This window comes from Rhizomucor pusillus, assembly GCF_041956525.1.
Source record: "Rhizomucor pusillus strain CBS 183.67 unplaced genomic scaffold VTP01scaffold_28, whole genome shotgun sequence".
NCBI lineage: Eukaryota > Fungi > Mucoromycota > Mucoromycetes > Mucorales > Lichtheimiaceae > Rhizomucor > Rhizomucor pusillus.
In genome coordinates, this window is record NW_027192170.1 from 148,275 (window position 1) to 173,365 (window position 25,091).

At 45.1% G+C, this 25,091-nt stretch overlaps 14 protein-coding genes across 14 annotated transcripts; 5 read left to right on the forward strand and 9 right to left on the reverse strand.

Moving 5' to 3' along the window:
* Positions 1–220: 220 nt before the first annotated feature.
* On the forward strand, positions 221–2,300 carry VTP01DRAFT_6075 (uncharacterized protein; the record flags this gene model as incomplete). The annotated part of the gene is made up of 6 exons (XM_069384936.1): positions 221–371; positions 542–1,269; positions 1,364–1,503; positions 1,588–1,858; positions 1,923–2,102; positions 2,166–2,300. 6 exons carry the CDS (start codon positions 221–223, stop codon positions 2,298–2,300), a joined length of 1,605 nt encoding a protein of 534 aa, XP_069234775.1.
* A 230-nt stretch (positions 2,301–2,530) lies between these two features.
* Positions 2,531–4,184, reverse strand: VTP01DRAFT_6076 (uncharacterized protein; the record flags this gene model as incomplete). Its single annotated transcript, XM_069384937.1, has 10 exons — positions 2,531–2,626; positions 2,720–2,878; positions 2,943–3,038; positions 3,100–3,176; positions 3,239–3,347; positions 3,403–3,648; positions 3,720–3,918; positions 3,992–4,000; positions 4,059–4,087; positions 4,155–4,184. 10 exons carry the CDS (start codon positions 4,182–4,184, stop codon positions 2,531–2,533), a joined length of 1,050 nt encoding a protein of 349 aa, XP_069234776.1.
* A 273-nt stretch (positions 4,185–4,457) lies between these two features.
* On the reverse strand, positions 4,458–5,408 carry VTP01DRAFT_6077 (uncharacterized protein; the record flags this gene model as incomplete). Its single annotated transcript, XM_069384938.1, has 7 exons — positions 4,458–4,505; positions 4,562–4,713; positions 4,775–4,853; positions 4,943–5,070; positions 5,144–5,237; positions 5,298–5,317; positions 5,375–5,408. The coding sequence occupies 7 exons, from the start codon at positions 5,406–5,408 to the stop codon at positions 4,458–4,460; spliced, it is 555 nt and encodes a 184-aa protein (XP_069234777.1).
* A 1,177-nt stretch (positions 5,409–6,585) lies between these two features.
* On the reverse strand, positions 6,586–7,218 carry VTP01DRAFT_6078 (uncharacterized protein; the record flags this gene model as incomplete). Its single annotated transcript, XM_069384939.1, has 2 exons — positions 6,586–6,808; positions 7,169–7,218. 2 exons carry the CDS (start codon positions 7,216–7,218, stop codon positions 6,586–6,588), a joined length of 273 nt encoding a protein of 90 aa, XP_069234778.1.
* Positions 7,219–7,663: 445 nt separating this feature from the next.
* VTP01DRAFT_6079 (uncharacterized protein) lies at positions 7,664–8,485 on the reverse strand (the record flags this gene model as incomplete). Its single annotated transcript, XM_069384940.1, has 2 exons — positions 7,664–7,811; positions 8,262–8,485. The coding sequence occupies 2 exons, from the start codon at positions 8,483–8,485 to the stop codon at positions 7,664–7,666; spliced, it is 372 nt and encodes a 123-aa protein (XP_069234779.1).
* Positions 8,486–9,635: 1,150 nt separating this feature from the next.
* On the reverse strand, positions 9,636–11,074 carry VTP01DRAFT_6080 (uncharacterized protein; the record flags this gene model as incomplete). Its single annotated transcript, XM_069384942.1, has 8 exons — positions 9,636–9,884; positions 9,955–10,084; positions 10,150–10,263; positions 10,325–10,419; positions 10,485–10,576; positions 10,643–10,753; positions 10,813–10,957; positions 11,015–11,074. 8 exons carry the CDS (start codon positions 11,072–11,074, stop codon positions 9,636–9,638), a joined length of 996 nt encoding a protein of 331 aa, XP_069234780.1.
* Positions 11,075–11,674: 600 nt separating this feature from the next.
* On the reverse strand, positions 11,675–12,185 carry VTP01DRAFT_6081 (uncharacterized protein; the record flags this gene model as incomplete). The annotated part of the gene is made up of 2 exons (XM_069384943.1): positions 11,675–11,978; positions 12,073–12,185. The coding sequence occupies 2 exons, from the start codon at positions 12,183–12,185 to the stop codon at positions 11,675–11,677; spliced, it is 417 nt and encodes a 138-aa protein (XP_069234781.1).
* A 415-nt stretch (positions 12,186–12,600) lies between these two features.
* Positions 12,601–14,151, reverse strand: VTP01DRAFT_6082 (uncharacterized protein; the record flags this gene model as incomplete). Its single annotated transcript, XM_069384944.1, has 7 exons — positions 12,601–12,606; positions 12,667–12,915; positions 12,989–13,308; positions 13,381–13,609; positions 13,682–13,758; positions 13,825–14,007; positions 14,076–14,151. The coding sequence occupies 7 exons, from the start codon at positions 14,149–14,151 to the stop codon at positions 12,601–12,603; spliced, it is 1,140 nt and encodes a 379-aa protein (XP_069234782.1).
* Positions 14,152–14,902: 751 nt separating this feature from the next.
* Positions 14,903–17,066, reverse strand: VTP01DRAFT_6083 (uncharacterized protein; the record flags this gene model as incomplete). The annotated part of the gene is made up of 11 exons (XM_069384945.1): positions 14,903–14,989; positions 15,047–15,145; positions 15,208–15,353; positions 15,430–15,678; positions 15,737–15,953; positions 16,017–16,106; positions 16,171–16,224; positions 16,289–16,669; positions 16,735–16,810; positions 16,882–16,969; positions 17,036–17,066. The coding sequence occupies 11 exons, from the start codon at positions 17,064–17,066 to the stop codon at positions 14,903–14,905; spliced, it is 1,518 nt and encodes a 505-aa protein (XP_069234783.1).
* Positions 17,067–17,241: 175 nt separating this feature from the next.
* Positions 17,242–18,185, forward strand: VTP01DRAFT_6084 (uncharacterized protein; the record flags this gene model as incomplete). Its single annotated transcript, XM_069384946.1, has 5 exons — positions 17,242–17,361; positions 17,428–17,646; positions 17,709–17,829; positions 17,890–17,961; positions 18,013–18,185. The coding sequence occupies 5 exons, from the start codon at positions 17,242–17,244 to the stop codon at positions 18,183–18,185; spliced, it is 705 nt and encodes a 234-aa protein (XP_069234784.1).
* A 114-nt stretch (positions 18,186–18,299) lies between these two features.
* Positions 18,300–19,211, forward strand: VTP01DRAFT_6085 (uncharacterized protein; the record flags this gene model as incomplete). The annotated part of the gene is made up of 1 exon (XM_069384947.1): positions 18,300–19,211. The coding sequence occupies one exon, from the start codon at positions 18,300–18,302 to the stop codon at positions 19,209–19,211; it is 912 nt and encodes a 303-aa protein (XP_069234785.1).
* A 412-nt stretch (positions 19,212–19,623) lies between these two features.
* On the reverse strand, positions 19,624–20,732 carry VTP01DRAFT_6086 (uncharacterized protein; the record flags this gene model as incomplete). The annotated part of the gene is made up of 3 exons (XM_069384948.1): positions 19,624–20,398; positions 20,472–20,595; positions 20,669–20,732. 3 exons carry the CDS (start codon positions 20,730–20,732, stop codon positions 19,624–19,626), a joined length of 963 nt encoding a protein of 320 aa, XP_069234786.1.
* Positions 20,733–21,273: 541 nt separating this feature from the next.
* On the forward strand, positions 21,274–22,925 carry VTP01DRAFT_6087 (uncharacterized protein; the record flags this gene model as incomplete). Its single annotated transcript, XM_069384949.1, has 8 exons — positions 21,274–21,465; positions 21,589–21,648; positions 21,706–21,891; positions 21,962–22,005; positions 22,074–22,158; positions 22,234–22,317; positions 22,386–22,585; positions 22,658–22,925. 8 exons carry the CDS (start codon positions 21,274–21,276, stop codon positions 22,923–22,925), a joined length of 1,119 nt encoding a protein of 372 aa, XP_069234787.1.
* A 768-nt stretch (positions 22,926–23,693) lies between these two features.
* On the forward strand, positions 23,694–24,502 carry VTP01DRAFT_6088 (uncharacterized protein; the record flags this gene model as incomplete). Its single annotated transcript, XM_069384950.1, has 4 exons — positions 23,694–23,748; positions 23,838–23,912; positions 23,984–24,065; positions 24,121–24,502. 4 exons carry the CDS (start codon positions 23,694–23,696, stop codon positions 24,500–24,502), a joined length of 594 nt encoding a protein of 197 aa, XP_069234788.1.
* Positions 24,503–25,091: the final 589 nt, after the last annotated feature.

Consider the following 25,091-nt stretch of genomic DNA (forward strand, 5'->3'; position numbering starts at 1 on the left):
AAGCCCGCAAATCAGCAGCGTTACGCGGGACTGATTGCCAGTTTGCCGTGCATGAGCTGGTGGCACCCTGCTGTGCTTGCAGCTGCTGTTTCCCACCCTTTTAAGGCTGCTTTCCCTTCTTCCTTTCTATCTATCTTTTTGTGCCTTTTTCTTTTTCTTTTTCTTTTTCTTTCTTTCTTCCCCTTTCCTTTCCTTACTTGCTTGTCTCGTTCTCATCTCGATGCTTGCCAAGGAGCGCATTTCGCAGATCCTGCCGACAGTAAAATGTTCAGATTGCGGTGAAGACGTCCAGATCCGCAAACTTGGCGAGCATGTCTGCTCAAATATGCCAGCCATACCTCCGTTGCCTATTCTTCCCGCTCAAAAGCAAGGTAAAACATGATTTCTTTGTATTTTTGCATTCAGGTACCACAACCCGCCTATCCGTTAGCGCCAGCCCAGCAGCGTACCTGAAAAGATTTAGCCTTTCTCGGTCTAATGTAGCACGATGGTTAATTCTATCTCCTTTTCTTGTCTTGTTCGTTGTTTACGCACAATGCAGATAGGGCCAACAACAAAATGCCACCAAAGACCCCTTCTCCGATCTCCCCCTTACAAAGTCCCAACTATGACACGAATGGCAGATTTGGCGCCAGCAGCAGCACGGATAGCGGCTACGGATACTCCAGTCCTGTTACACCCCCTTACTCGAGAGATTTAAGAAGACCATCGACCAAGGACGAAGATCCAGTTTCTACGTGGGACGACGGCCACTATAAGAGAGTGCCTTCGTCCCCGCGACCTTTTCGTGACGATAGCCTTCGTTTCGAAGAAACAGGAGACTATAATGCTGCTGGATCTGGACGCTACAGTCCAAAGACGCCGACGTTCCTCTCTTCGGGAACTGAGCGAGTCCGCAAAAATAGCACGTCGCCAGCGCCGGGAGATCACGATTACTACGCTGGCGGACCACGGTCTGGATCCCCGTGGCAACAACAGCAACAGTTACAGCAGCAACAACAACAAAGATACCCTCCGCCGGCTCCTCGAAGAACAGATGAGCGATCATACCTGGACGACGACACTGACAGAGGCTACGGCTTGCCTAAAAAGACCGGTGGAAACACCGGTGCACTGGATACCTTGATGGCCGACTTGATGAACAGTTTTAGTAGCGACATTGACCAGTCCGATATGCGACCTGACAATCGCTACAAGGATTCAGACACCTGCGCTGCGTGTGGCGAAGATTTCGACTATCGCGATGATGTGGTGAATAACGGCAGCAAGGTAAAAGCAGAAGGGTCCGTCGGGACATAATAATAGACGGAAAAAAAGGGCAGCAACTCACGTGTGTTTCCGTATGTGCCATTTTTGCCATTAGTATTACCACAAAGGATGCTTTGCTTGCCGCCTCTGCCGTGCTCCTTTTGATCATCGGCGAGCATGTTTCGAGCATGGAGGCAAACTTTACTGCGAAAGAGATTACAACGTAGTCAAGAAGCGCGTCCTGTGCGCTGGATGGTAAGGGAGTTTCCGTTCTTCCTTTAATGGGCATTTTATTGTTTCCTCTTTTTTCTCCTTGTTATTTATTTTTATACACAACAGTGAACGACCAATCACCTCCAATGTAACGCCGATCAAAGCTTTGGGACAATATTACCATCCTGGTCACTTGAAGTGTTACCATTGCTACGAGCCCATTGACGAGCGAACGGGATACAAAGAGCATCAAGGACACGTTTATTGTCGCAAAGACTTCAAGGCCATGTTCTTGCCTTCCTGCCGCGCATGCGGTCGCCCAGTCGAGCGGGAAGCGGTGTCAGCCATGGACGGCAAATTGGAAGGCAAATGGCATCTCGATTGCTTTGGCTGCCATGCAAGTATTATTTTAGCTATTTTTAATGTGTAACACGATAGAGTGATCTTACTTTTCCATTTAGACCTGCCATCGCCCATTTCCGGACAATACCTTTTACGTTTTCGACAATGCGCCCTATTGCAAACGCCATTATCACCAGTTAAACAACTCCCTGTGCCGTACATGCGATGATCCCATTGAGGGACCTTGCGCTCAAACCATTGAAGGATGGCGATTCCATCCGGAGTGCTTCAGATGCAATGTAAGTCGCCAATACCCCTTGTGTAACACGACGCTGAAGGGACGTGCGCTAACCCCAAATCAGGTCTGTCGGTGTGCAATTACGGATATATACTACATGTTTGAACGACGTATCTATTGCGAGACTCACATCAGGCAACTTCAGCGGCAGCGTAATGTCAGGGCTGAGAAGAGACGGACTCAATTTGGTCGAATTTAGATTCCTTTTTTTTCTTTGTTATGTAATAAGTAACCCAAGTACGTTTTCCTTTTTCCTCTAGTTTATTTTGCTCCCGCTACGTGTACCAACATGAATGATAATAATATGAAAAGAAAGATGAAATGCTTTTAATAAGTAGATATGATTCGGGGTAACAAAGAGGTTTACATTTACACAGTAAAAGAGAAAAAGGGAGGAAGAGAGAACACAAGGTGATGATATTTAGCTTACTAGTTTACGCCTGGGTGACCAAAGGCGAACCACCAGACAAGGATCGCAACGATGATAATGATGATGATGAAAATAACAAAGCATGCCCATTTTTTCTAAAAATATATATACATAACCAAAAGACAAGGCATAAAAAAGTCGGTAAATGAGCAGCAGCGTTCTTAACGACAGCCCATGTCTCTTCTTACCTTGCGAGTTGCCTTGGCGCTCACTATTGCTCGAGAAATATCTTTATTACCTTGTTCCAAGTCTACAACGGTTGATTCCATATGTGTTTCAACCTCCTTGATCACTTCTCCTTGCTGCTCAACCATCATTTGCATATCCAAAAACAGTTGGTGCAATTCCTAAATGACGATTACCAGTCAGCTGCTTAATGCTGCTACGACGCATTCAGTTACGTTGCCTTACCAGGATGGTCTTTTCAATCTTTTTAATGTCATCATGCCGGCTTTGGACTTCGCTCAAGACAGCACGTGCGTGCCCTGAGCGGTTCGCTTGCATGAGCTGGAAATTTTCATTATCAGAAATATTGTCTTCCTCCTAAGTTCATCCAGCGACTACTCACCGACTGTGCAAAAATCTGTGGTGCCTCGTCGGATTCTATGACTTGGTCAATCTCGTCCGGCGTAGCATCAGGTTTTACTAGATAATTAATGTAAGATCAAGGAAGAATTTGGCTGTGGAATTTAGGCAGGAAAACTTACCGATACGGATCTGTCTTTCTACACGTTGGCGGTATTTCTGCTGGTAAGTACGTTCAATATCTTGGTATCTTTGGATAGTTTCAATGAATCGTTTTTTCAAAGCAGCGTGCTATAGAGATTGGTTAATATATTTTTTGGTGATGTATAGAAGGATGAAGCCTTACCTGCGTGAGTCGCATTGGTCGATCTCCAGACGTAGCCGGCAGACGAGCATTGCTCACTTCCAATGCCTTGATCCGCTTCTTGGCTTCATTGTTGAGTTTTCTCGTATCGTTGCCTAGCAATTCTAAGCGGCGGGCGTTCTCTGATGCTTGCTCTTCGCTGATATTCACTAGCGTAGCCCCGTGCAGTTCTTCAATGTCCGAGATATTCACATTAATACGTCGGATCAGCTCCTTGATGTCTTCAATCTACAGTGATAAGAACGAGCGAGTTGGCGTTCTGCCATGAACGATGCTTATTTGCATCTTTAGGGTCCTACTTCGGTGAAAAATGCTTCTGTGGATCCAAGTCCTCCAGCCGAATTACTGCGTTGCTGCATTTCATACTGCTCTTTGCCTGATGGTTTGTTGTGTGTTGGGGAGGGTGACGCCGGCGGTCGGTAAGAGTATTCATCATTGTATCGCTGTCCAGCAGCTCCTCGACCGGTAGGCATTGGCGGAGGCTCATCGTAGTCGTCTCTGATGTTGATACCGGAATGTCAGCGTACATGCAAACGGAATTGGTTTCTTTCTCTCTCTGTTTCTGTCCTACCCTAATCGACTAACCAAACATCAAACATTAATATAATCTTTTCATTATGTATATATGATTCACATACCCGTAGCCCTTCTCTTGGTTGCTACCACCCTGCAGACGTAAACTCGTCAGTGAGCCTGGAACTGGGTCACTACCGTCGGGTTTAAAAGTAACTCACTCGAAGCTCGGCAAGGCGATCGCGACTCATTGTAAAGCGGGAACTTGCCATTTTGAAGTTGTTTATAGAATATAAAGGACAGGAAACGGGGGCAAGAAACTAGGAAAGGATAGGCAGTGTGTGTATGTGCGGGTGTATAAGAAGAAGAGAGAAAGGGGTGATGAGGTTGTAACGGCTAGTTGAGAGAAAGTCGTGCCAGTTATCCAGAGGTTACACCAGACCAAATTGATCTTCCTGTCCACGTTGAACAAGAAAAAAGAACATGCAAATATGGGACTCGACATTTAATAATGATTTTTACGATTATTTCTTCTTCTTTTCTTCTACGCACTCCACGTTATCCTCAGGTACCTGCATAAGCAGCAATTTTAGAGACCGTCTTGCGTTCAACGTTCATCCACTCCTACCTGTGGCCAAGTTGACAGGATCAATTCCACAAGTTCGTCAGAAAAGTCACCTTGGACCACAATTTCGTCCTGGTTCTGATTATTTTTAGCCACGGATGATCCACAGGCAAATCGGTTCGCAAACATTTTGGCTGCCTTCTTCAGATCCACATCTATTTGTTTCTCGTTAGTCTGCGCCGCAAATGAGTGATCCTCCCTCTTGCAGGTACTTGCCGAAAACTTCTAAACCATGTACGATCGTAATACATTTCCGTTTTGTTCTTTCGACACGCTTCACAAGCACCCGAGAAGTCTAAGGAGACTTGGGTCAGCCATCTGGGCACACAAAGGAGGAGGAACCAATTTTCATTCTGTCTTAAAATCTTAAAATCACAAACTTGCCTTCTTTTTCTGGTTTTCTCGTTCGAGCTTAGCTTCCAACTGTGCTGACTTGTCCTTGACGAATGTTCTGTTCGATCGACCTGCTTCACTCTCTTCCACGGATACCTGCGCGACCTTTTCGGTCACAGCTGTAAAAAGGGATGCCAATGCAATTATTATCCACGTAAAAGCCTGGATACACGTGTCTAGGTATATATATACCATCTACGTCGCCGTAAAGTTTGTTGTAAACATTTTCGTGGTTCTTTTGCAACCACTCTTTACACTTGTTTTGAGTTCCACTGAATTCGCAAAACTGTGTCGGTCGAGTCAATACAAATCCGCATACCGCGACGACGTCTCATTGTCTTTGTACCTCTGGTGGCATTGTACAAACTACCCTATCCCGTCAGTGCCTATCTCTTCGTGGCAGTAACTTTTTCGACCACTTACTGCCGCAATACAAAACCTGCTTCGCTGTGACCATTGTAGTTGTCAATCGAGAGTTGCTCGCTTGAAAGAAACTTAACCGATGGACGGGCAGTCTGAGACTGAATAAGTCACAGGTGCTTCAACAGAGTCTACGGCACTGCTGATCTCTTCTAACTCGTTTTCTGCCAGGTGCCTCACTATCAGAAATGGCGAATAGAAACATATATGTTTGAGAGCAAGAACAAAGAATGACTTTCAGATATTTACCTAGTCTTCTGTTACTATGTAATGATCGACCGAAATAAGGCAGCCACGCGGAAATGATGATGCAGCATTTGTTTAAAGCAGCACAACAGCAACAGTCGCAATACTCCAATTACACGACAAACTAGCATGTTGTAACAAAAAATCAGCGGTAGGTCTATGGTATATGATATATTAAGAAGAAGGCTTATGGGAAAACTGTCTTTATTCAAAAGATCCGCACATTGCATCCAATAAAACACGTGTAAGTGATTAATCGAGGGTTGACCTGGATTTCATAAGCTTTATTAATGGTTCCAATCCAAACCGGTCGAGCTTAAATAGGAACCACTGTACAGGCTACACCGAGAACCGCCACCTTGGTTGGTACACCTCTTTGGAGCGCTTGGGAGCAACAGAAATCGTTATTATGTCGTACCGAGTATGTTCCTCTTTTTTTGCTTTCTTTCTTTCTTTCTTTGTTTCAATTTTTTCTTTTTGGTTTTTTTTTGCTTTTTCATTTATGTTGTTCGTTTTCGTTTTTAATAGACCATGTCAGTTGGCTTCACTGTATGTCTATATTTGTTCGTGTAATAACCGAAAATGTCGTGCGCAATCAAAAATGTTGTATGCCGTGTATGCATAAGAATTTTGTGTATGATGAGTATGCTGGATTCGATGCGATCGGGCAAAATGCTGTATGCAAAAGTGATGTTGAATGATGCTGCGGTGAAGTATGCTGGATACGACGCGATCGTATGCGAGGTAATGCAGGATGATGGTGATAGCAAAAATGTATACATATACGATGAGAAGATGCTGCTTGGGACCAAAGATGCTGTATGCGATGGAAGAATGCTGTGCTGATATCAAAATCGTTGGATGCGTCGTCAAAAATGTCGATGCAAGTCATGGAAATCGGATGCACGGACCAGCCGTTGATGGAAGGAAGAGAGGAGATTGTGGAAGGAAGGGTGCTTGGTAACGGGCTATTGCTCCTCGGCGTTCCACAGAGAAGGGCTTCCAGGAAGCTCCAAGATCGGCCATCGGCAGGGACGGAGGACCTCGGATCCACCTGTACCATGGCCATTGGTGCCCTCCGGGCAGTTTGACACAGAACTGTCAACCTGAATGGCTTCATCTTGCAGGATAGGTGCTACGAGCAGTACAGGCAACACACGTTTGATGAAGGCTGTGTTGATACTGACGTCCCTGCTAAGAGGTTAAAGCGGTAACAGTGCTGGTGTGCCTCTGTACAGCAAGGACCTTGGTTCTTGCTCCGTTGTTGCTCACCAGAAGACGAACAGGTACTAAGGATCCGAGAAAAGCGAGAGAAAACGAGACCCAAGCAAGGGAAAACAAGGACATACATGCTGGAATAAAACCGAGCTATCATTATCAGCTGCATTGTAGTTAAATGAATTGTATACTCCATACATCAGACCTTGATGATAAATAACATGCAGAACGAAAGTAACGTCAAGCAGGGAGCAATCAGAGATGTATCTGCCAGATAACAATTGAAATATGTCAGCATAGCCTCTCTCTCTGAGTCTCTGCTCGTGTCCATACCTGCTGAGACCTCGAAGATATGAAGCTTCGTGGACAGCATCAAAGACCATGCATGTACACAGAGCTTGTCATCCATAAAATATCTTGAAGAAAGAAGCTTTGGCATTGCGAGCATACTGTAATCGAAGAGCTTGGAAAGGGGTCGAGGCAAAATCTACTTTGGATACCTGGGTGCATGCAATTGGTATTTTGACTGAGTGAATACAGAGCAAAAGAGGAGCAGGGCGGCCAAACGCGGTCTGGCTAATAAATTTGTAAGTTTCGTGTTGCGCACAAAAACCTTGCATTTGTACTTGCTCTTTGCCCTTCGTTGTCTTTTAGTAGCCTTCCGCTGTATCATAGAATACATCAAGTTGGACCGAGTTGTTTTTGACATACCAAGGAGACAGACGAAATGTAATAAGTTGCCATGCATTTTAATGCATAGCATCGCTAGCAACATAGCAATCAGCTTCCTTTCGCTGGCTTAAGTAAACGACCTGATGCTTGTATGTACTATTCTACATTGTTCTCAAAGTCAGTGGCCTGCTTTTTACGCTTCACGAAGATAGTCTGCATTTCGGTGTTGGTCTGAGCAGGCTGTTGTTTATGCAGAAGGATGATTTGCGCAACGATGGAATGCTGATCCGCCGAGCGCGAAATCCTAATAAGGCAAGTTCAATTGGAGAGGACAAATTTCACGACATGTCTGTGCAGAAACTGTGGTAATGATATTGAAAAAGTACATTAGATGCACCTATGCTTTCTCCAGAATGAAGTGTTTCAGAATAAGGAGCATGAAACAATTTTGTTCGGTATCTTATCATTCCTACACAGAATGTGTGGGCAAACATTGCTAGGGTATTGAAATGTACTTCTACATGCAAACCACTTTTCCCATCCTAACAGGATTTCTTTTCCTCTGACGCGCTCAACTTCTTCCATTGCTTCCTGCGAAAAGAGCAAGTTTATGCAGTTCCTTTTTTGGGGCAACCTTGCAAAAAAGGTTTCAATAAGGCTTACCACGAAGAACTTCACTTTTGGATTTTATATGCTACTGTGTAACTTTGATGAGAAATTCTGTTTCTGCAGATTTCAAGTATTCGGTACCTACTCTTCTGGTGTCTGTACGATAATTATGCGCCGAGTTCTTGCCGAGAGCCGTCGGAAAGGTATAATAAGGGCGGTTTCTGTGGACCCATTTTCTCCCGCTTCACAGTGGCAAATGAAGGCGCTTAATCGACCTGTGCCACCCCAGGGATGGTTAATCTGATGCTGCTTCTTGGTGCTAAAGACCAGTCGCTTACGCCGTAGCAGATTAACTTCGCTGTGTGGCATAACGGTGTAAGGGACAGAATTTTTGGTCTGTCTCTTTTTTAATTAACTAAAAGAACTAGCAAATCGGCAAGTGAGGGAAACTGATGCTGACGATTGCTTTTCTAAAACTTTAGGGCCTCAGAGCCCATGTTTTTTGGAACCTGGCCCTCCTGGCCCATAATAACAAATAATGAAAATGGAAGTATGGACTCTAGCTAGTCCTCAGCAATGCAGTCTTGCATTTTAGCTGTAGTGATCGTCGTCTTGCTCATAATCCTGGCTTTGTGTGATCAGTCTAGCCTGCTGCAAATAAACTTTGATCTTACAATGCAATGACCGTGTTTTCCTCCCTTTAGTGCTAATTGAGCGGACGGTTTTCAGTGCAGCGTATGGGCAAGTGCTAGCCATTTGCCTCTCGAAGTTTATTTTCACCGTGTCAGTGTGTAAAACTTCGAAATACTCTGGTGGTCTATTCATGCACGTTCATTTGCACCAGCGCTAAGTCTGCTTTCAGCCGTACTTTGTAGCCATTGGTTTATATATAGATCTACATGCAACTTCTCAGGTGGCGCGAGCAAGGTTGTAAATGCATGCCGCCTTGTAGGTAACTAATGATATGAGGTACGGTATACTGTGAATCTTGTGCACTTTGCAGCCGTCCTTCAGTTTATGATCGCTAGTAGGCCTGCTCACCTCATTGCTACTACACTCGTCTTTATAACCATCTTTAGCAGTGCTAATATAGTATCAATATTTATGACCATAAACACATACGTAGATATTCCAGGTATCTGCTTCTGTCCGTTCGGCCGCGCGCAAAACTCAATTCTGCAGATTGGCGGTGCCGTGCTATAATAGAAGGAGCAAGTGCAAACTTTATATCTTTCACATGGATATCAACTCTGCTAAAGGAAGAAAATTATATCATTTACAGTAACATTGTTGCGTGAAGGTAGGGGGAATGTGTGCTAAATGTACTACAGTGTGTGCTTCTTTTCTTTAAAAATGGATGCATCAAAGGGAAACCTGTTACGATCCGGAAGGAAAGAAGGATGCCAATCTTGCCATAGGAGGAGGATGGATGAAGAAGGAAAAAAGTTAAAAAAGAGAGGATGATGGGGGCGGGGAATGGTGTCCTTATACGGGATAATGCTTGAAGAAGATACAAGCTTTACTCGACTGCATCGGCAATACCATCTTCCAGAATGGCAAAAGTGCATTCGTTCTCTGGCAAAGATGGTGAATCGTATACTTTGCAGATACGTTGCTCGCCCCGCCCTTTCTTCAAATAAAGCCGTGTGCACGATGCATGCGCGATAATGTTGCCACCGGCCGGTTTCTTGGGATCCGGATTAAACATGGATGCCGCGCCGTCCACCTGTGCAACAACCTGGTTGGTAATGACAACAGCTACACCAAACTAAGCAATATATCCCGTAGTCAGACTAGACATTATTCGATGCTCACGTTTCCTCTCAGTATACACGTACCTCATCAGCTAGTCGTTGCAAGTGTCGTAAAAATTGAGCCAGGTGTGTTTGCCGTGCAGCCAATTCTCCTCTTCCTGCGTAATCAGTGCGATACAAGGCCATTGCGCTATCTACTATGAGCACCGAGAATCTGTTCAAAACAACCTTGGTTTAGCATAATTGACGGTATTTCTGCATCCGCGAAAATCCACTGACCTCGTTTCAGCCATCATCGCAGCAGCCTGAATAAGCAAAGATGTCTGATGATCAGTGTTGTATGCTCGAGCGTATGCAATGTTATCAAGAGTTTCTTCGCCGTTGAGGGAAAATCTAATAACGATATAAATCAGACATGAAGTATAACTGGTTAATATATTTACGAATCAATTACCGTTGCGCTATTGACAAAATACGACTAGGTCGGAACGTGCTTTCAGTATCAATGTACAAACATTTGCCTTGTCCTCCACCGAGGCTGATTGGTAGCTAGATGCGAAAACGGCAGTGAGTGTCTCCACACAGACTAGTTTTCCCACCCACTTTGCATTTACCTGGGCTGTCACCGCCAGCATATGGCACAGTTGACTTTTCCCTGTTCGAAACTCTCCAAAAATCTCGGTAATTGATCCAGTTTCGATGCCACCTGCCGTGAACCGTCAGTCAACGTTGTCAAATGGTGTGGAATGATCTGGACAAAGTAGTATCTCACCTCCCAGCGCTCGATCCAACTCCTTGGAACCCGTGGTGATGGTGACAATCTCCTGACGTCGTTGATGCACATCCATAGCTGTTGTGAATCCAAGGTTAACTACTTTGGCAGCTAGATATTTCAGGGTGTGAGATCATGCGCTTGCTTTTCTCTCTCTGTCTACTACGCACCTTCTGCCAGGAACTTGTCTGCCTTGGCTTCCGAGATACCCTTGATCGCCAGAAGCGCTTTTTTAGGTGCATACGCAACAGCTTCGACAGTGTAGTATCCTGCGTCCTTGAGCTTCTTGATATCTGACGCTGAAATGCCGCTTTGCTAATAATCAAGGTTACCGATGCTGCGAAGCCAAGAACGATAGTAGAACGCATGTACCTCCAAGTGCGAGATCAAGAGCGGTCCGCAATCCTCTTCGTCGCCGTATGGTTGTGACATTGCGATGCAGAGAGTTTAAAATGTGGTGGAGAAGTTTGCAAAAGCAGGGAAAAAAGGTACCCAACCAGAACAAAGACCGAAACGCGCAGAGGAGCGAGGAAACAATGCGCGCGCGTCCCAATAATCTTTCCCTAACGCGATTCATAGTCCGACAACTTGGTTGCCATAGCAACAAGGCAGAAAATTTAACCGAATTGATTTTTCCATCAGTAGAGGATTGAAGTGATTTCTCTATTTCTTGCATACAAAAACTGCGGAGAATTTTAGTACTGGTTATTTATATTACAAACAAGAAGAACAAGGAACAATTGTGCTTGAACAACGATAATCGACAAACTGACCACAATTTAGCATTTGATAAGGTAACTGACTTGGGTGTAAGGATTGTTCGCTTTATACAGTCGAGATTATTTGGGGAGGTTGGGGAGAGAGGAATTTACAGTGAAGGGGTGGAGAGACGAGCCCGATACAAAAAAATAAACAGAAGGGCAAAGGGAGACAAAGATATAGAAGAGCGAGAAACAGAAAGATAACAACGTCGAGGGTGGAAGTATGTACAGTAAAGAAAACAGATGCACACCATGCAAGCGCAGCACACTACTAGTAAGCGGTTGCTGCTGCTAAGCGACGGTCATCACCTACGCTGTGTGAACGCTGTCTCGTGGTCATAAATGGTTGCTTTGGGTGCCAATCAGCAACGTCCTCGGATGCACCAGATTTGGTAGTAGTAGCAGTCGTTGCAGCAGCAGCAACTACCGTGAAGACGGCGGCGGTTGCAAAGGAGGTGTTGTGCGGTAAAGGATTCAATGTACGGTATACAGGTGAAGGCGATATCATCACGTTACAAAATGGGGACGATGGTGGTTTGCCCACAATAGTCAAAAGTTCAGCTTGAATATCGTCGCTGTTGTAGCAGCAGTAAGAAGAAGAAGAAGCAAAAGCAACAATCATTAGCACAACAGGGCATGGCAATTCATTCGTTCCCAAAATCTCGTTACCTTGCCTCCTGCAGCTTGGGTGCCCTGGGACGTATAGGCATGGGCGACACAATGACTAGGTTGTCCTGTTGTGCGGTGCGACTCGATGAGGCCAGTGATTCCGTGCAGACCATCTTTGTGTACCAAGCTGGAGGGCAACGGGAACAAGCACCGAAGAAAGGGTGCCTCCATGATGCGCAATAAATTTCCCCGAATGGTAGCATGACCCTTCATCGCATTTTAACGCATGAGACATCACTAAAGCGATACACCATTTTATTGATACGAGGTAAAGCTCGAGTGAAAAAAAAAGATAGACATGTAAAGTGAAAAAAGGAAAAAGTTAAGAAAAAAGAAAAAGAAAAAGAAGGAAAAAGGAAAAAACATTATGTATTCATCGTGATTCTCCTCTCACGTTTAAAAAGGACAAAAAAGAGACCAATATTCCAATTACCAAATGATGATCGGTATAACGTAGACAAAGGCACAAAGGCAGAGAGGAAAAGAAATAGAAGGGCTGGTTCGAGCATGGCAGTAATCACCATCCGCTTAGGGCTAAAATCAGGAAAACATTAGATCTTCCAGGCTACATTGAAATCATACGTCGTTTCTTACATTGGCTGGTGGTATATTGCGTGTTGCAGGAGTCGGTAATACACCAGTGGACCGACGGAACGAGGAAACGTTTGTCGTTGGATCGGTTGGGATTCCGGAAGGAGGCGCGACCACGCGTGATGAAGATGCTACCGGCTGACCTGTTGGTGCCAGCCTTCTCTGGCTTGCTCGTGTTGCTTCGTTGTGGTTTCCAGACTCTTCATTGCCGGTTTGCTGCTGCTGTTGTTGCTGCTGATGACCGTCCTTCTCCTAATACAGCAAAGGTTGTCAGTCATTATCATCATCGTCATCATATTCCGCCATTTTCGTCCGGTTTCCTTACAGGCTTAAATACAGTCCAGTCAAATACATAGTCGTATTGGAATCCTTCTCGCACAAAGAGATCTCTGAAGAGTTTGCGCAGGTAGCTGTAGTCTGGTTTATCGTCGAACCGCAGAGAACGTGTATAGTTCAAATAGATCGCAAACTCGCTCGGATATCCACGGCACAGAAGCTCCGTGGGCGTCGTCATTTTCTTCTCCATGATTCTGTCGTACTTTTGCTTCTTTGTTGCTGCTTTTAGACCTTGCCACGGCAATTGACCACGGCAGAAGTACATCAAGACATAGCCTAAGGATTCAAGATCGTCTCTTCGTGATTGTTCTAAAAAAAAGCAAACCAAACCGTCAATGCAATCCTATCTTTTGCCTTCCAATTGCCAAGATAAAATCTTACCAACTCCCAGATGGGTGTTGATGCTAGCGTATCGTGCTGTACCCGTCAAATTCTTATTTTCTCTGTACGGAATATGCAGATGCGTCCGTGGATCACGATATTTCTTGGCGAGACCGAAATCAATAATATTGACTTGATTGCCGCGTTTTCCAATACCCATTAAGAAGTTGTCAGGCTTGATATCACGATGAATGAAGTTCTTTGAATGGATATATTCAATGCGCGATAGCTAAGTTCAGAAACATAAACATCAGTTTCAACGTCATTACAGAGAATACCCATCTTCTTTTGCCATCCTTACCATCTGATCGGCTAGTAAAAGTACAGTCTTGAGACTGAATTTGCGGTTGCAAAAGTTGAACAAATCTTCCAGAGACGCTAAAAGGATTTTTTTGTCAGTTTTATCGCAAAACCCATCAATGTTGCTGGAATATTCATACGTACGTCCCAATAGATCAATGACCATTGCATTGTAGTCACACTCTGTGCCGTACCATCGCACAAATGGTACACCTACGCCACCCGATAGAGCTTTGTACACTTTGGCTTCGTATTCAAGCTGTGGATGCTTTGCCTTGACGGATTCAAGCTTGATAGCAACCTCTTCTCCCGTAATGATATTGGTGCCTGTATACATACAATTATTTCACATGTAAGCTAGGGACTTGGCGGAAAAGCGGCAGTGGAGCACATACCGAGATAGATATCACCAAAGGAGCCAGAGCCGATTTTACGTCCAATCCTGTACTTGTTACCGACTCGCAAATCCATGGCTTTATGCTACAATTCGTCACGCGTAAAGGTAATCAAGTATAAACAAGTTTACAGTATAAGAGAGCAAGTAGCACAGTGAGTCTACTCAATGTTGTGGCAATGCAATGAAAAATAGAGAGAAGGAGGAAGTTAGGACAGGCGGTAAAAGCGTCGAAAAGGGGCCCAACGGCAGCAAACTTGCTCACAAAAGCCGGAGAATGAAAAAAGTCCAGAGTTTACGTTGACCGGGCAGCTGATTGTTCCCTCAATGCATGCACGGGCTTGGAGCCAAATCACACAATAGCTATAGTTGTCTACGGATGACTTTAGTTACGAATCTCCTAGGATAAATCGTGGATCTTGAGCTGCATCGAGTGCCTATGCTCCTGGTGGGGCAAGATATGAGTTTTGATGGGAAAATACAATAGCAACCATGGATACATAGTTGACCGCCTCGCATGTTGATCAAGATCACGAAATATGTACATCCTCTTTTCCAGCATCGCTTATGATACGATGGTCCCGCAAAACGTTGGCTGTTGTGAATGGCAAGCTCCGTCCAGTCTAAAATTTCTTGTCCCTTTGCGCTCCTCAATGGTTTCACAACAAATAATGTACAGTAAAATGTCATGTTTCGAGGTCACTTGAGACCAACAGTCGTGGATTCTGCATATGAAACAATGGCGCTAAGTAGTAAGGATTTAATAACTTTAAAATTTTGAACATGGCAGTAAAAACTAGAATGAAACATTGATGTGTATATTATGCTCTACAAATTTTCTTGATATTCCCCGGATTGCTCCATAAGAACACCGAGCTGATAGTACGTTACTTTGTATGTGCAACGGAGTTGCCTCTGTAACATGGACATTAGAGAATATTGTCTGCAAATAAACTGGCAGAGCGTTATTACCTCTTTGATATTACTAAGGATGATATTCTGGTGTACACTTTTTACAGATTTAGGTCGGATAACGGAAGAAGATGCTGGCTCCATAGTGACAGCCATGGCCTACACATCGTATGTAAATATATCGCCACATTATGTGTCCGAGAGATTCACTTTCCACCTACGTTTCCCACCGTCATGTCTAATTTCATCTCTTCCATCGGCGCAATAGATTGGTTGGAGAATGATGCTTTGAGTTTCATCGAATTATCGGTACTATTTTCGTATATTTCAAGATGGATTTGCAGTCCATTTTTATCAATTAGGGTGACTAGATATAGATGTCAATGGCATTAATTGCAAGGCCTCTCTTTTGCTTCTTTTCCATATCTCGCATGATCACGTACCAGTTCTGGAGACGGGAATGTCTGCATCGAAGCGAGGTTTCATTTGTTCGGGAGGGGAAGATGAGCTGCTGACGGGTGATGTTTGGTCTTCAAGGTCAATCAAGGAACCGAAGGTGGTGGTAATCGATGTCGTTTCTTGGACATGGCTCTTGTTGAATATATCGTAACTCGTGTTGTATATTCCTTGTTCAATATCTGAATATTTTGCCAATACTTTATCGATCAATGCATCCAAAGGCTTAACGTGATCTACAACCCCTTCATTAGCCACTGCCTGTCTTAAAACAAGTGAAATTCGTAGCTTTACCTTGGAGATCAAAATTCTCGTCGGATAACATGCGTTTGGTCTTTGTCTGCGCGTTGCAAAGGACCTTGTGCAAATCCTTCATGGGTTTATCGATTTTGTCTTCTGGTTTCATAGCTTCCAGTTGCTCGTAGAGCACGATAGCTTTGCATTTGATGCCTCGAATCATCTGAGGGAACCGTTCTTCCTTATACTTTGTAAATGCTTCTTGATGTTTCTCCTTTACAGGCGTCCATTGTCATTTCACAGAATTTCACAAATAAGTTATTCCTTCGCTTCTTACGTCGGTAATGATGCTTTTTAGCAGATCATTCGCAATTCGTGTATTCTCGTCATCAGGCGATTTGCTTCTTCGTACATACTCGTGGAATTTCTGTTCATAATCTGCTAAGCACCCTTTCTAAAAATGATTTCCCATACCGTTTGTATATACTCACTGTTGTCAGGAACATTTTCGCTTTCTCGAGCATTTCATCGGGAGTAAGCAATTTCTATATCCACGATAAGGAGTTAGAGACTATGCTTCAATGTAACAGCAACAAGTGTAGAGTGTACCGGCGCAGTGAAGCTTGCAACTAGAGGTGAGTCAGAAACATCAGGAAAGGGATAGTTTAACTGCTTCAAGCAATGGTATAATTTGACTAATCGTTCCATGTCTTCTCTGTACAAAGCATCGTGTTGGAAAGCAATGGCCCATTCCTTGATCATATATAACAAGCGCTCGTTCACTCGAGCTGACGTCGATGGCTGTGTAGGGATATAATCAAAGTGGTTCCAAGGATGTTCGGGCGACTCTTTTGATTTACGAGTCTCAGCAGGCGCAATGTTATGATATGGAATAAGCGGCGTCCTCTTTGTGATCTCGTTGACAAATTCGTCGGTTGACATTTGTAAGTGGAACGGATAATCGCATTCCAAGACGCACAAGTTGAGTAGCTACGTTAAAGTGACAAAAATTTGTCAATAATTCTAGTGGTGATACTATCGTGCGAAAACTTTACCGAAAGCGCATGCATAGCTTGCTGTGCGTTTTTGCTAACAACAAGCTTTGCTATTTTCAAAGCAGCAATTCTAGGACTAAAAAAGAAAAGCAGCACTCTGTTAAAGCTATATACTCTAACGGCCAAACGTTGTTTCCTGATGCTTACAAGGAGCCTTGTTTTTCATTGACAAGATCGCAAATCTGCTTTCCGAGTTTCAAGTCAAAACGTGGAGTTCCTGGCTTGCAAGCATTGTCTAGACATGAAAAATGACGTCAATTTTGCATACGAAGCATCCAGTGCTTTCAGACGGAAGGCTTACCAATAAGTCCTTGCAACCGAATGTCTGCCATGGAACGTCAAGCAGAACTCTCAGGAACACAGCAGCATTTTTTTCTCTCTCGTCTTTTTTTGGCCTCTAAGCGAAAGAATTCAGTCGGCGACATTGTTGCTTGCACCACCACCACCACCAGCAGCATCAACCTCCTGTAGTTTCACAGGCTGAGAGAGAGAGGAGCACACACTGCTATGCGAGAATGCGTTGAGGAAACGTACGATCATATAGAATTGCGTATACGATCGAATGAAGGACCAGATCTTGTCTTCCGCGTTTCGCCGCAGGATACAGTCTCGAGCATTAAGGAAAAGGTGAATTACACTTACTCTCATCCAATTTCTGTTGCTGTCAGCTAATAAGCAGCTATTGCGTTTCAGATACGGCAAACGGCTGCGCACGCTCGAGACAGGAATATTCGTCTTATTCACAACGGCCGAATACTCGAAGACTCTAGACAACTTACTAGCTATGGTCTTGGCAAGTTTATGCGAGATCCAAACTCAAAAGCAAAGATACCACCACCACTGCCAATATATATCCATTGCTCGCTATCAGAAAAGAGACCAGCAAATGCAGCAGCGTCGAGTATTAATACGGTATGATGGTGGCTCATGACATTTCAGAAGTGATAGGTGTTAATGTGCTCTTGAATATACAGAACCTGCCTCAGATGACACCGGCTGTCGGTTTCGATCGTTTGCGAGATATCGGGCTTTCACAGGAAGATATCCAAGTAATAAGAGAACGGTTCCATCAACTGCATGGGACGGAAGGAGCAGGTTAGCAGAGAACTAGTTTGTTAGCAGGCAACCCTTGTTATTTATGCTTAAACATTGTAGAAAACTCGGAGCTGGCACGAAATTTAGAAGAGCAGTGGATCGACAACAGCACGCAAACTTTACCAGATGGAAGTACGTGGTTCGTTTAATATTAGCGTATATCTCGTACTTATTGAATTTCAGCTGTACATGGCGCTTACAAGGAGATGCTGTGGGGCTTAATTCTCGGATTCTTCCTGGGCGTCATCTGCCTGTTCTGGTTCAAGGAATCTGTATTTACTCGACGACATCAGATGGGCATTATTGCTGGTATCCTGATCAATATTTCCTTTGGTATCCTCCATGTGTATTACTAGGACTCGTTCCTCTCCCCCGCACATCTCGACCTGTTATAGACAGAGAGCAATATTGATTCCCATTTTCCGTACCTCTTCCCCTCCACACCCTAATCCAGCGCGTTCCTTTCCCTAATGTATCTCACATCCTTTCTCTGTTTTTGCCTGTATACATTGACTGTATTAAGTTTGCTCGCAAAATGGCTTCCACCGCTTCGAGCGTCCGTCCTGGCTTACGGCAAACTCTCAAGTACAGCAGATCGTCCGCGATCATGGTTCGAATCTAGACTCGCTCAAATCACCGTACCGAAATTTTGGTTTGCGCACTTTTACCTCGTTGGCTTTACTTTTGCGGTGTACTGCTGTCTAGAGATCTCAACATGGCACTGGGCGCAAGTGAAAGGTCCGTTGCTAAAGCTACTGTTTACGTGGGACGACGTTGAACAGGACGGTAATCGCGTGCGTGCCACAGAGTGTTTAGCATCACTCCATCTGTTCACCGCGCATCTGGCTCGTCGTCTGTACGAGAGCTACTACGTCGAGCGACCTTCTGGAACCGCACGCATGCATATATTCCACTACCTTGCCGGTCTCGGATTCTATGGTGCAGTGGTATTCGCGACCTGGATAGAAGGAATAGCCAACCTTGGATTCAAAGACGAGGAAGGTTTAAATCTTTCATGTGCAATTCCAGCCATTCTATTGTTTATTTATGCCAGCAAGCACCAACACGCATGTCACTGCATCCTAGCATCCCTAAGGAACGACGATAGCAGTAGCAAGCAGCAGCGGTATGGTATTCCACGAGGTGATTGGTTTGAAACAATCGTGGCACCGCACTATCTCGCAGATATCTTGATCTATGCATCGCTGTGTATCTTGCATAGATTCCAAAATCGCGTTTTACTCTGTGCTTTGATCTGGACCGTCATCAACCTCTCCATCACAGCAAGCGAAACACGAGTTTGGTACCAAAAGACATTTGGTGACAAGTACAAGGCTGCATTCCCGCGCGGTCGATGGACCATTATTCCCTTTCTTTATTAGCATTGCAACGAAATTTTCTTGTTTGTTAATACTTTATACATTGCACCCCACCCCAGTTACCGTTGCTGTTTATCTCAACCATGATGCCCGTCCATACGTGATACAAGCTCCAAGTGAAACCCTACGAAAAGGACCGTGGTCGACAGGTCCCGGAACCAAGGATCAGCCGCAATTTTCCATCCCTAAAGAGGATCTAAAAATCCGATTGGCCTTCTCTGAGGGCAGCAGTAGTTCGAAAGAAGTACTCGTTACAAAAGAATATGATTCTTTTATTTCAGTAAAAAGGGATACGGAGTTACATTGAGAGAAAGAGAAAGAGACGGATAGACGGGCGACTTGTGAATATTCTTCTTTTTTTGTTCGTTCTTCGTAGATGTGTACTATACGGGAGGGGATGTGACTATGACCATATTTACAACTTTTCCTTGAGCAAGTTCTCAAGCTTCTGGCCGTCCTTTGCAAAGTTGCGGATACCCTCAGACAACTTTTCGGTAGCCATGGCATCCTCGTTCATGTCCCAGCGGAAAGCCTTCTCGTTGCTGAAGTAGCTGACCTTGGGGATCTGCTGAGCCTTGGCAGACTCGACGGTCAACTTGGGGGCGATCTGCTTGGTGTCCTTTTGCAATTCAGCCAACAAGGCAGGGGAGATAGTCAAAAAGTCGCAACCAGCCAATTGCTCAATTTCACCAGTGTTACGGAAAGAGGCACCCATAACGATGGTGTTGTAGCCGTACTGCTTGTAGTAGTTGTAGATCTTGGTGACAGATAAGACACCGGGATCCTCGTGGCTCTCGTAAGTCTTGCCGGTGCTCTTCTTGTACCAGTCGAGGATACGGCCGACGAAGGGAGAGATCAGGGTGACGCCGGCTTCAGCGCAGGCAACAGCTTGAGGGAAACCGAACAAGAGAGTAAGGTTGCAGTGGATGCCGTGCTCCTTCTCGAGAACGCTGGCGGCCTGGATACCCTCCCAGGTGGAGGCGATCTTGATCAAGATGCGGTCCTTGCTGATGCCATCTTCTTCGTACAACTTAATCAAGCGGATGGCCTTGGCAACAGTGGCATCCTTGTCAAAGGACAAACGGGCATCAACTTCGGTGGAAACGCGGCCGGGAACGATCTTCAAGATCTCCTTGCCAAAGTTGACCAAGAGCTTGTCCATGGCCCACTCGAGCTGTTCGGAAGCATCGCTAGCGCCAAACCTTAGTATTCCTGCTGCACACCTTGTTTTCGACTCCCGAACGCGCTCTCTGTTCTTCTTACCTGGACTTGGCCTTGCCGTAAGCAACAGCTTCGTCAATGAGCTTGCCATACTGGGGCTTCTGGGAGGCGGCAAGAATCAAGGAGGGGTTGGTGGTAGCATCCTGGGGTTTGTACTGGGCGATGGCTATACAAGTTACCAATGCGTCAGTTACCGGGCGCGACTTTGGGTCTGACAACAGCAGCAGCGGTGTACTTACTCTCAAAGTCACCAGAGTCAGCGACGATGGTAGTGTATTGCTTGATTTGGTCGAGGACAGACATGGTTATTTTGTAAGAAAGAAAGGTGAAAGAAGAAGCAGACGCTTGTCCGGTCGAAATTGCCACTAAATACCCGTTTTTTTTTTCCACTGTCCCGCCCCGGACACTCGAAATGTCCGCCCTGAGGACCAGGCTGGTTGGTTGACATCAGTGCCAACTAATACGCGCTCTGATTGGCTGATTTCCTTTGATAATCCCAACGACCTTTGGGGGGACATGATGACATGAGCAACAGCAGCGTTTCCGACCAAGAAGAAAGTTTGATGGGCCAGGAGCTTGGTCAGCAAACGGGGGACAAGAAAGTATCGGGCGGATGTTCAGTATTCCAACGACTTCTACAGCTGTTCTGTGAGGCTGGAAAGGCAATCCATCCAAAATATACATCTTTAGTCATCCATTTTTGGCGTCGCCCAATGAGAAAGAACCCCACCGAATCTCACAGCAAGCACATGCCTGCTTTTCCTGTGAGTTGCTTGCTTGCTATTATACCCTCTTCCCCTTTTTCCGCCCGCTTCTTTTCTTTCTTTCCTGCCTGTCAAATAAAATGTCAGACGATCCAGCTGAAGCTGTTATCAACAATGCTCGAGAAACAATGGAGGCACATCAAGTATCCGGAGACGAGGAGGACGGTGTGCGCATGATGGAAGCGTTATCGGTCGAAAAGTTAGATAGAGATCTGTACCGGAGTAAAGATCTTTGGCACCCTGCAGGATCGCGAGGTGCATTCGGTGGTCAGGTACAGCAGCAGCAGTGACATTTTTCATGCACTTTTGGGAAGGCAGCCTCATGATTATGCTAATGCAAACATCCTCACGCGGGATTCCCGCATTATTTCTTTATCGATTAATGTACAAAACAGCTGGTAGCTCAAGCGTTGCGTGCGGCGTGGAACACGGTGGCTGACGGTTTTCATGTGCATGTAAGATGACGAAGCAATGATAAGCAATGTATGGTTGGACTTATACCCTCTGTGTAGTCTCTGCACAACTACTTTATATTACCTGGCAACGCCGAAATTCCAATTATATACCAAGTCAACAGGATCCGTGAAGGTCGGACATACGCTACACGAATCGTTCATGGCATCCAAGAAGGCAAAAAAGTCATTGTTTGCTTATGCAGCTTTGCAAAATTCGATCAAACGGTGACTTTAGAGCATCAGGTATGTACTGTCTCCCCTGAAGAAAGTAAGCAAAAATGACAAAATGATTCACTTGTGATATTGGCAACAGACACCTATGCCCGATAATGTACCAGAGCCAGAATCGCTGTTACCGTAAGCAAAAGATATATGCCCCACGTGATTTGATCCATCATGTGAACCACCAACAACGCAAAAATTAGAGCCAACAAGCGGATTGAACAGCTTGTCAACGATGAGCGGATTCCATCCCGATATCGAAAAAGACTCGAGAATCATCTGCGCACCGTAAGCTTTTTTTTGCTTCTAAGCAAGATTCGGACTCAAGATTAAATTATTCGACGACTCAATGGGCTTTATAAGGTAACGCCAGTGGAGTTCCGCAACACGAGGACGGAGACTGTGGAGGAGCTTATTGAAGGAAAAGCCGAAGCGGACGAACATCAAGTAAGCTAATACCATGACATGGTATTCCACGCTTTTGTATGCTTATTATTATGTTACCTCGTCGTCAGGGTCAATGGTTCAAAGTTCGAGGCAGAATTCCGACAGACGATCCTGCCATCCATGCATGCACGATAGCTTACGCATCAGACAGCGGTATCCTCATGACGGCGCTGCGTGCCAACGGACTTGTAAGCGGCCGACGTATTGGCATGATGACTAGTCTTGATCACTCTGTATGGTTCCACGCACCGACGCGCGCAGATGAATGGTAAGAAGATCATATCTGTCCGTCTGTGGCACCAATCTCGCGTGGCTGATGATGCATTTAATAAACCTACAGGCTATACTATGACCTGCACAGCCCACGTTCCAACGACGGAAGAGGAACCGCTTTTGGTCGCATTTACAACTGCCAAGGAGTTTTAGTAGCTACTACATCTCAGGAAGGTGTTATCCGATTAAGCCAGGCGGAACAGGACGAACGCAGAAGACTGCAATCTGCATCTGTCTCCCCTGGATCCTCCTCCTCCTCCTCTTCTAACCTAACGACGACGCAGCAGCAACAACAATTGTCCTTCAAACCAGCAGTCCCGTCCAGTAAACTATAGACTTAATAATAGACCGTTGTATAATGATAAACATAATACGGCTGATATAGTCGCACAGGGAATGCACGTTCATTTTCTTGCCACGTGCTCGTGTTGCCGGGGCCAACATCATATTTTCCAGACAGGCCGGCGGGTGGCAAACGCGCACCTTGGCAGGGACCTTTCTCTTGACAAGCCACAATGTTTCATCTGCTCCTTTGAGAAAATTGGTAGGAATTAGGGCCGAAATTTGAGCAAACTTGCGTGCATAGGCAAGACGTTGGTTCGAGTTGTATTAGGAAGGCGGAGGAGAGCGGGAATAAAGTGAGAAAGAAACAGCGAGATAAAAAAGATCATGCTAGTCAGTCAGACAGTTGTAGAAAAGAAGAAAGCTAATCGACAATAATTTCGATGGAACACGAATGTAGCGGGGATTACGAATTGTGCTACTAGCACTCGTGCTTTTTTGCTTCTGATCACCGCCGTAGCATCGATAAGTGTGTAGCAGAAGCACCTTTAGAGAAAAGAACTTTAGAGCAACTCGCTGCTGTGGTGATTCTTCGATGCTGTATCCTAAATTGCAACGGGATATACCGAGCAAAGCATACGTACTTTTGTGTAGCAACAAGAAGGGGAAGGTGTGCGGGCGGCGGTCGTTGTCTAAAGTTTGCATCGGGGAAGGTCAAATATTCCCGACAGATTAAGCCAAAATGTTTCCCTTGTTTAAAATCAGGTTTGTTCCCAAGCGAATATCACTCTCTTTCTGCTTTTTTTTCTTTGTACCCCAACATGTCCAAGGCGCCGTTTGCCCGCGAGTACAAACTCGTGATGGTCGGTGGAGGAGGTGCGATACTCAAATCCATTGCCGTTCCCGCTTCGATCGTACACTAAGTCTCGTATACTTTTGCAAAACAAATATACGTATTTCCCTAGGCGTCGGAAAGTCTGCGCTTACGATCCAGTTTATTCAGTCGCAATTCGTCGATGAATACGATCCCACCATTGAAGGTAACAGAAACACCAAGCTCTTTGTTTTTGTGCTAGGGGAAATTAAAAGCTATTCGCCTGGTGCTGTTCAGATTCTTATCGCAAGCAGTGTGTGATCGATTCAGAGACCGCCTTGCTGGATGTTCTTGACACTGCAGGTCAAGAAGAATACAGGTAATTAAAGATGTGCAAGTGCAAATAAATTAAATGCTTATAATCTACTCCGCAGTGCTATGCGGGAGCAATACATGCGCAACGGGGAAGGATTCCTGCTAGTCTATGCCATCAACTCTCGCATGTCGTTCAACGAAGTCAGCGAATTTCATCGCCAGATATCCCGCGTCAAGGATAGCGAGACCTTCCCCATGGTCCTCGTTGCCAACAAGTGCGACTTGAACGAAGAGCGTCAAATATCCTCGCAGGAGGGCCGTGATCTCGCAAAGCAGTTTGGATGCCAGTACCTCGAAACATCAGCCAAAATGCGCATCAACGTCGACGAAGTATTCTACACCGTCGTCCGCGAGATCCGACGTTTCAACAAGGAAGTGTTATCACCCGAAGATGACCACGATGTCACCGATGGTGCGGACAAGTGCTGCGTTGTCATGTAGATTCGTTCTTTCAGCTTTGTTATCTTGCAAAACCGATCCCTGCCTCCTTCCTTCCATCCATTCTTCTACCTCTATTATCCCCCACTCCGTCGCACGCACGCTTGTGTGTGTGTGTGCGCAGTATTCACACATATAAGCATTACGGTTACCTCTTTTTTCTTCTTCTTCTCACATACATTTATATACGCACGAATGCACACTTTCTCTCACATGCAGGTTATGTACACACACACGATGACACTCTACCTCACTGCCGCTGTCGTCGCCGCCGTCGCCGTTTCTTTATCTAACTTGCACAAGCGGGCTTGTGGAATGGCCAAAGTACTACACAGTAATCCCTTTAGAAAGATTAAACTTGGTACTGCCTTTGCGGGTTTTTTCTGTCGTCCTAATCCTCGGCGCAGTGCCCGTGTATCTGGTGACATTTCTTTGCACTCATGTAATACACAGCATGTCTCGTTATAAATTACTTAACTTCCATATTCGAGAGCCTTTTACCTATTTGCTTGCTTATTCCCATCCACGATTTTTCTCAGAATAATTCGGCGGAAACTGTCAAGTGCAAATGGAAGTTTGGATAAGCATTAGC